Source organism: Triticum aestivum, chromosome 5D (genome assembly GCF_018294505.1).
Source record: "Triticum aestivum cultivar Chinese Spring chromosome 5D, IWGSC CS RefSeq v2.1, whole genome shotgun sequence".
In the NCBI taxonomy this organism is placed as follows: Eukaryota; Viridiplantae; Streptophyta; class Magnoliopsida; order Poales; family Poaceae; genus Triticum; species Triticum aestivum.
The window spans coordinates 463,299,123-463,307,442 of NC_057808.1; the positions used below are offsets into that span (position 1 = coordinate 463,299,123).

The 8,320-nt window shown below is 45.9% G+C and overlaps 2 protein-coding genes across 2 annotated transcripts; one reads left to right on the forward strand and one right to left on the reverse strand.

Moving 5' to 3' along the window:
* Nucleotides 1-264: 264 nt before the first annotated feature.
* Nucleotides 265-3,963, forward strand: LOC123122785 (protein transport protein sec23-1). Its single transcript, XM_044543123.1, has 2 exons — nucleotides 265-977; nucleotides 1,968-3,963. The coding sequence occupies exons 1-2, from the start codon at nucleotides 381-383 to the stop codon at nucleotides 3,627-3,629; spliced, it is 2,259 nt and encodes a 752-aa protein (XP_044399058.1). The 5' UTR covers nucleotides 265-380; the 3' UTR covers nucleotides 3,630-3,963.
* Nucleotides 3,964-4,767: 804 nt separating this feature from the next.
* On the reverse strand, nucleotides 4,768-7,516 carry LOC123122787 (auxin-responsive protein IAA13). Its single transcript, XM_044543124.1, has 5 exons — nucleotides 7,030-7,516; nucleotides 5,665-5,924; nucleotides 5,422-5,524; nucleotides 5,236-5,297; nucleotides 4,768-5,155 (listed from the first exon to the last, which is right to left on the reverse strand). Exons 1-5 carry the CDS (start codon nucleotides 7,263-7,265, stop codon nucleotides 5,118-5,120), a joined length of 699 nt encoding a protein of 232 aa, XP_044399059.1. The 5' UTR covers nucleotides 7,266-7,516; the 3' UTR covers nucleotides 4,768-5,117.
* Between the last annotated feature and the right edge of the window lie 804 nt (nucleotides 7,517-8,320).

An 8,320-nucleotide genomic window follows, 5' to 3' on the forward strand; every position in this document is an offset into this window, starting at 1 on the left:
TGGCATGATGCGTGGACATACTTGCGCGTTGAGCAAACTAAAATTAATGAAACATGCATGATGACATTATGAGTCGGTAATTGCATATTAAGTGAATTGAGTTACTAGTAGAGATTAACTATTTATGGAGTATACATATGATTTGCAGCGTTTCTTTCAAAGCTCTTAGAAAAAGGGAACCCACCGGACAGAGAGGGCTGACCGTCGGATTTCAATCCAACGGTCCCTACGGACCACAAAGAAAAAGAAGCAGGGGGGAACGAAACAGCCAGGTTGGGGAAAAATGAAAGGAAAGCAGAGCTAATGGCAGAGGGCCGGAGAACATAGCAAAACCCTAGTCGCCACGCCACCACCCGCCGCCCGATTCGGCTCCGATTCCGATGGACTTCGCCGAGCTGGAGGCCGTGGAGGGCCTCCGCTGGCCGTGGCACTCGTGGCCGCCGACGCCCTCCGCCGCGGAGGCGCTCGTCGTCCCCACCGCGGTGCTCTGCACGCCGCTCCACCCGACGGCGCCCGACCTGCTCCCGATCCTCCCCTACCCGCCCCTCCGCTGCGCCTCCCCGGCCTGCGCCGCGGCCCTCAACCCCTTCTCCCGCGTCCACCACGCCTCCGCGCGCTGGTCCTGCTCCTTCTGCGGCTCCATGGCCAACCCCTACCCGCGCCACATCTCCCCCGATTCGATCCCCGCCGAGCTGTTCCCCACCCACTCCAGCGTCGAGTACACGCTTCCCCCGGACCCTGCCGAGGTGGGGGGTGGCGCCCCGCCCGCAATCGTGTTCGTCGTGGACGCGGCCACCGCGGGGGACGAGCTCGCCGCGCTCAAGGCGGAGCTGCTCAGGGTCGTGCAGGGGCTGCCTGAGGGGGTCAGGGTAGCTCTCGTCACGTTCTCGGCGTCGGTGTGGGTGCACGATCTCGGCTTCGAGGGCTGCGCCAGAGTGGTCGTGTTCAATGGGGAGCGTGAGCTCGAGTCGGACAAGGTCGGTGAATTCTAGTTTGAGATGTGATCCTACTATCCTGGGGTGTTGCTTGCTTACATTATATATATATATGCTTATTATTGGTGAAACAGATCAGTGCACTGTGCAAGCTGTATAGTCAGTAGTAATCACATTTAGTCCACTGTTTTTGCCTGAATAAGTAATATAAACATGTTATATTGCTGAGAAAAGAACAATTTCTGATTCCAAGCATTGCACATATTGACTTAAACCTCCCACATCAATGGGGATCTTACCTTGGCTAAAAGACCCAGCTTCCCCGAATGTCCTGTTTCGTAAACCGCTTATAAACAAGCTCAAGTGAACATATTGAACAAAATCACAAGACAGACTAGAACAGTTCCTAGGTTCAAGCCAGGCTTATGGGGCACAAGCCCCTGCCCCCCGAATGGGCCGTAGCTTTGGTTTCTGAATTCCAAGTTGAATGAACATTGTACATTGTAAATTAAGGCTCAGTTTCTGCTGAACTTTTATATATAATCTTCTGTGAGTAATAGCCATGAAATCACAAGAAGTTGGTTAAGCATAGGGTAATTGACAAAGGGATCATCATAATCCACCGCAATGCCAAACGCATCCTAAGTAGCTTGCTCTCTACATTCTGAGTGACCTTAAAGTTTTACTCTGCAGCCTTGTACCTCCGTCTGGAAATACTTGTCATCAAAATGAATAAAAGGGGATGTATCTAGACGTATTTTAGTTATAGGTACATCCCTTTTTATCCATTTTGATGACAAGTATTTTCGGACGGAGGGAGTACGAATGCAGTTACTTTTAGTATCTAATCAGTGACTTACTGGAAATTGTTTCCTGAATGGCGAATGATTGTTTGTTTCACATCTGTTATTCAATTGGGTCAGTCACAGGCTCACTGCTAACGTCATTCACTGATCTCTTACGATAACTGATTTACTTTGTATAATTTATCGTCGTTTCTGTGTATCTAAGAGGCTTTCTCGTATGTTTCAGATACAGCAACTTCTAGGTGTTCGACATTCACGATACAACAAGTTGGCTACACTGAAACCCATTGAAGCGCAGAGATTTTTGTTGCCTGTTTCTGAATGTGAATTTAGCATTACATCTGCAATAGAGGACCTGAGTTCTATGTCTGCTTGCCCACGGGGGCATCGCCCATTAAGGGCTACTGGTGCTGCTATTTCCACAGCTGTTGCTCTTCTGGAAGGTTGCTGCTCACCTAACACTGGTGGCCGAATCATGGTTTTTACATCTGGTCCCATGACAGTGGGTCCAGGACTTGTGGTGGAAACCGATCTCGGCAAGGCAATTCGTTCGCATCGTGACATTTTCAATGGCAATGTGCCTCTTGTTGAAAAAGCCCAGGATTTCTATAAGAAAGTTGCCAAGAGATTGACAGACAGTGCATTAGTTCTTGATCTTTTGGCTTGCTCTCTTGATCAGATTGGAGCTGCAGAGCTTAGGTATCCAGTTGAAGTGTCCGGGGGCTTAATGGTGCTTACAGAGTCATTTGAGTCTGAACAGTTCAAAAGCTGTTTAAGGCAAACCTTCAAGCGTGAGGGTACTGATTACCTTAACATGAACTTTAATGCAACAATTGAGGTAGTGACATCAAAGGAGGTCAAGATTTGTGGTGCCCTTGGTCCTTGCATCTCCCTTCACAGACAAAACAGCTCGGTTAGTGATAAAGAAATTGGTGAGGGTGGGACAAATTATTGGAGAATGAGTACATTGAACAGCAAAACCTGTATTGCTTTCTTCTTCCGAGCTGATTGTAGGCGTGATACCGATCCCCCAACTGTCTTCTTTATTCAGTTCATGACAAGATACCGACATGGTGATGGTAGCAATCGCCTAAGGGTAACGACTGTTGCGAGAAGATGGGCTGGACCTCGATCTCCAGAAATTGCTGCAGGGTTTGATCAGGAAGCTGCTGCAGCAGTTATGGCCAGGCTTGCTGTTCACAGAGCAGAGACATACCATGTTAGAGATGTAATACGATGGCTTGACAAGATGCTTATTCGCTTCACTGCTAAGTTCGGAAACTATGTCCCTGAAGATCCATCTACATTTCGCTTGTCCACTAATTTCTCCCTGTATCCGCAGTTCATGTACTACCTGCGAAGGTCACAGTTCATTGATGTTGGCAACAGCTCTCCTGATGAAACTGCTTTCTTCCGGTTGATGTTGAATAGGGAGGGAGTTGTGGGATCCCTGATCATGATCCAGCCAACTTTATTCCAATACTCATTTGATGGACCACCTATCCCTGTGCTGCTAGATGTCAGCTCCATCTCTCCTGATGTCATTTTGCTATTTGATTCGTACTTCTATATAGTGATTCATTATGGCTCGAAGATTGCTCAGTGGAGGAAACTTGGCTATCATAAAGACCCAAATCATGAAAACTTACGGAAGCTACTTGAAGCACCAGAAGTTGATGCAGAGGCACTATTGGCAGACCGTTTTCCAGTGCCAAAACTCATAAAATGTGACCAGCATGGGAGCCAGGCCAGGTTTTTACTAGCCCGATTGAATCCATCTGTGACACAGAAATCACAGCTTTCTGAAGGATCTGAAGTCATATTCACCGACGATGTTTGTCTGCAAGTTTTTATTGAACACTTGCAGGAGTTGGCTGTTCAGGGTTAGCGACGCATGGACCTGCCCATGGTTCCGCTATCTCAGTTGGGCCCATCTCAGATCCTGAAGATACGGCTTTCTGATAGATGGAATGTCATATTCATGGGTGGTGTTTACTTGCAAGTTTTATTGAACACTTGCAGTAACTGGCTGTACAGGATGAACGAGTCCATGTGGAATTAGTTACGTGTTATTTCTGGCTGCATGTTATCTTGAAAATATTGCCAGAGCTCTACTGCCTGGAGGAATGAGATCTCCTTGATTTGTACATTTGCTCCAGCTCCAGTTTGATGTAAGCCAGTTACCTTTTAATTTTTGTATAGACTGATGTTATTAATCTTTACCCCCCACGAGCGTTGAGATGCCTCTGGTTACATTTGATATGCAGTAAATCACTCTACCATTCTTGTTTTAGTTATGCGGTAGGACAGTGACACTATTTTAAGGAGTTAATGTCTACTCCCTCCGTTCCTAAATATAAGTCTTTTTAGACATTTCAAATGGACTACAACATACGGATGTATGTAGACATATTTTGGAGTGTAGATTCACTCATTTTGCTCCGTATGTAGTCACTTGTTGGAATATCTAGAAAGACTTATATTTGCGAACGGAGGGAGTAGATGCTACTCCCTCCGATCCAAAATAAGTGTCTCAGTTTTGAATAAGGTTAGTTCAACCTTAGTTCAAAACTGCGGCACTTATTATGGATTGGAGGGAGTATTTTATAGGCATAATGCATCCTTTAAGCAGTTCATTTCTATTACGCAAACAGTGACATGTAGATGCCTCTGATCGTCTTCACATAACATCTGCATATTCCTTTTGAGGATGTGATTGCACAGCTGTGTGATTCCAATGGTGTGTGACATCTTGCAGACCAACCATGATACATGCATCCTATATAAACATTTCCCTGCCATAAATGCATGATGAATAGACTATGTTTGATTAGCTTATGCAATGTACTTAGCCTTGTTATCACCACAACCCTGGCAGAGCAAGGAAGCTTCTTGCTATGATCGTACCCATCATTCCTCAAGACCCAACCTTCTCAATAACTCAATGACAGATAGGCTAAGTTATAGTAATGGATTTCCCATCACCAAGCACATGGCCTGTTCCCTTCCACTTGACCACACACAGATTACAAAAATAGTGTGCTTATAATTAACAAACAGGTTAACTTACAAGATACCATAATAATAATAGTCTCATTGATGCCCTTTACTTAACAATCACACATACTTAATTGACAACAGTAGAATAAAATCACCAAGTAGATTCTGGGACACATGGTAGGGAACATCACATAACACCAATCCAGCTACACACAGATAGATTATTGCTTCTGGTCCACCAACAAATTAAACATGGCAACTCTCCCTTCTTTTAATCCAGCTAATAATTGAAAACATTATATATCTAAGAAACCATAGCACACTGCAAGAACACCATCCTTATGGCATCATAAGTCTTCCTCTTACTGCCCCATGTTTAGCTCTTGTTCTTGTACTTGTCCTTGGCCCTTGGTGCTGAAACAAAAAATCCCATGGGGGTTAGAATCAAGATATAACTCTTGAATTGTAAGAGAATTTTAGCTGAAGATACTGACCAAGACCGATGGCTTCGGACCCCTTCATGATCCTCAAGCGTTTGCATGAAGCAACAAACATCCTGCAGGGTAATTGATCATCAGCCGACGAAAGAAACTGAAGCGTGGACCTCGCTTAATTGCATTCTAAGCACGGGGTCGTAAATACGGGAGTAGATAAGGGGGCGCAGGAGTGAAGTAACATACTCCCATGGGACGTCTCCAACAAGCATCCAGTCTCCATCCTTGTCTTCGTAAGTAGTAACAACATCTGAACCGTTCACTGCCTCAACCATCTTCCCCTCATTCCCTGGGAAAAAAATAGTTGATGATTGCGGCACTTGTTAATTCAAACTAAGCTCCATCCATACCACCAGCCGAGGCAAAATCATTAACACCAGTTGATAACATGCTCTTGCAGGTTCTGATGCCAACGGTGACGGATCTTACCAGTTGCGGTGAAGGTGCTGAACATCTTCTGCAGAGCAATGGAGAGGTCCTTGTAGGTGTTGTACATCTTCAGATCCACCTTGCGCAGGTAGGGCGCGCCGTCCATGCTCACCTTGACAAAGTTGGAGCCGTTGGCGCCAGCAGCGGCGCCAGCAGGCTGCTGCTTCTCGGTCTCCTCCTCCTTCTTGATCTTGACCGACTGGACGGTCATGGCGTTCCTGCGGTACGACCGGACTGGTGGCCAACCCACAGCCTGTGCCCTGGTCGACGCATAACACGCGAAATTAGCCACAAATTTACATTTACCACTTGCAAATCAGTTCGTGAAATAATCTAGTTCCAAGTCCAACCCACTGGTGCTGTAAAAACAAATAAGATTCTCCATTACAATGGTGGCTGGAGGTTCCATCCATCTCGATCGCGCACGTTACTATATTCTTTCCGGCAGCCAGCTCCGTTTAACTAATCCATGTACGCCTGTGGCAACTTTATGGTGGTAGCAAGCAGTACCACTACCATTATGGTGTATAATTGAAACGGCATCAGCTTTAGCCAAACGCCACATGAATCATGGCCAGCATGATTATCCACAGCCCCAATCATCTATCTTCTACGGACTAAACATTTCTCCGTTTTCATCACAGGAAATGAAACCCTTCCTTTTGCAGTGGAATCTGCCAAGAGATGGATGGAAAGTGTATGCACCATCATTTTCTTCGCCTCTCTGACATGTATGTACCGGCTGCCGCACAAAGCAGGCATCAAGTGCGCATATGTTTATGGTTCGGAAAGGCGTTAATAATTCGCGTCGGCGCTTTGGAGGCGACAAACAACACACAGCGGATGGTGTCGCCTTGCGCGCTTTCTGCCATGGGATCTCCTTTGTGGATATTTTGCCCTACTTAAAGCGTTTGCCCATTTGCATGTCATGGTTTATTCAACATCCTATAAGTATATAACGAATCCAAACTCGAGAAAACTAGTTTATAACGGGAAAAAAGATTGAAGGCCTGCACATGCTCGAGCTCTACATATGTCTAATTATGTTTATGTGTGTACTTCTGGATCTTTAGCTAAACAACCAGAATGAAAAGAGGGAAAGGAGATAATTAATCAGGTTCCATGCGTAGAATCTAGAAAAAACCTAGAGTACACATGTTCAAACTCTACATATGTCTGCACTTATGGATCTTTTGCTAAGCAACCAGAATGGAAAGATAAGGAAAGGAGATAATCAGGTTCCATTCATAGAAGCTGGAAAAATCAAATTACTCGATGCTATGTTAGTTAGAAAACAAAACTACCATCCAAGTTAAAAACTAACGAAATGATTATGTGTGATAAAGGAAGCATATGCAGGCATACTTGGGAGCAGGTGGCTTCTCGGGGTCGGCAGCCGCGGCCTCTGCGGGCCTCTCGGCCTTGTCGGCGGCCGGCTCCGGCTTGCCTGCGGAGTCTTCCTGCATGCCGCCGGTGGGAAGCGTGAGCTTCAAGTCAATGGTGTCCTCATAGCCCCTCTTCCCGGCCTTGGCCGCCTCGGCGCCGCCCCCGGGCAGCCCGAGCCTGAGCTCCGTCCCGACGTCGACGTCGGCGCCAGCCATCGGCTCCGGTGGAGCAGTTGGTCGGCTAGCTAGCCTGGGCTTGGGTCTCCCACCTTGGACACCTCCACGCGAGCTACTCGAGCAGCTGCTGATCTCTCGTCCTCTCTTTCTCTCTCCGTGTATGCAAGATGACTTGTGATTAGGAGATGGTGGTGGTGGAAGAGGGAGAGGAACCAAGAACTGGGTGGGGGTGCGTATATATAGAGGGAAGAGAAAGAGAGAGGAGAGAGGAGGGAGATGAAGTGGTGAATGCTCTGCTGGTAGGGTGGTAGAGAGAGAGAGAAGGCTGTGGGGTTACTAGAACAACAGTTAGTTAGAGCATGAGTGAGGCTACTTGGAGGTTGGAGCCAATAACTTTTGTTTCCATGTTTCCCCGGCTTGGATTGTCTGCTCAACGACTGATGCAAGCATAGGTGTTGCCGTGTTGCCAGTTAACACACTGTGGAGGCCTACCAACTTGGATCCAGTGCTATAAAATGTCAACAGGGTGAATGTTGTAGGCCAACAAATAAGTGGTTTGCTACTTGCTAGTAGTATAATTTATCAGTGGGTCGAAATATAATTAGTCACCAGCTAAATTCCCCAAGGGAGATGAGCTGCAGGCTGCTGGTGTTCAGCTATCCATTGTCACAGTGTTTAGCTCTTTGTGGCCTGTGAGTTTTAGTCGACGCATTTAAGGATTATTTTTGGTCCAAGATCAATAGCAAAATTGCATGAGTTCATGTCTCACGATTTGAAGGCTCAAATTAATATGAGTTGTTGCAGTTATCACATATATTTTTCTTACTTAGTTTCTTAAGGTACTACTATTTCTTGCTTTGCTTGAACTTGTTTTTTTCAGGCACTGATTATGAAAATCGGGTGAAACCCTTTCATCTAATTTTACTTTTTTTGGTTGTGTGCTTGAACTTGTGTATTTATTTGTCTAGAGCATCGATGAGAGTGATACTAAAGTGATGGCAAGAAATAATTTATCCAGAAAATGAGGAAAATTACAATTTTGTGTCACTACCAGGTAGATAGAGACATTGTTCCTTGGTATTTATACCCTGGCC

Coding starts and splice junctions, on each gene's coding strand:
- LOC123122787 (XM_044543124.1), bottom strand. CDS start 7,265: ATGGCTGGCGCCGACGTCGACGTCGGGACGGAGCTCAGGCTCGGGCTG. Junction 5,525..5,664: donor CAGCACCTTCACCGCAACTG/GTAAGATCCGTC, acceptor TTTTTTTCCCAG/GGAATGAGGGGAAGATGGTT. Junction 5,298..5,421: donor GTTGGAGACGTCCCATGGGA/GTATGTTACTTC, acceptor ATTACCCTGCAG/GATGTTTGTTGCTTCATGCA.
- LOC123122785 (XM_044543123.1), top strand. CDS start 381: ATGGACTTCGCCGAGCTGGAGGCCGTGGAGGGCCTCCGCTGGCCGTGG. Junction 978..1,967: donor GTGAGCTCGAGTCGGACAAG/GTCGGTGAATTC, acceptor CGTATGTTTCAG/ATACAGCAACTTCTAGGTGT.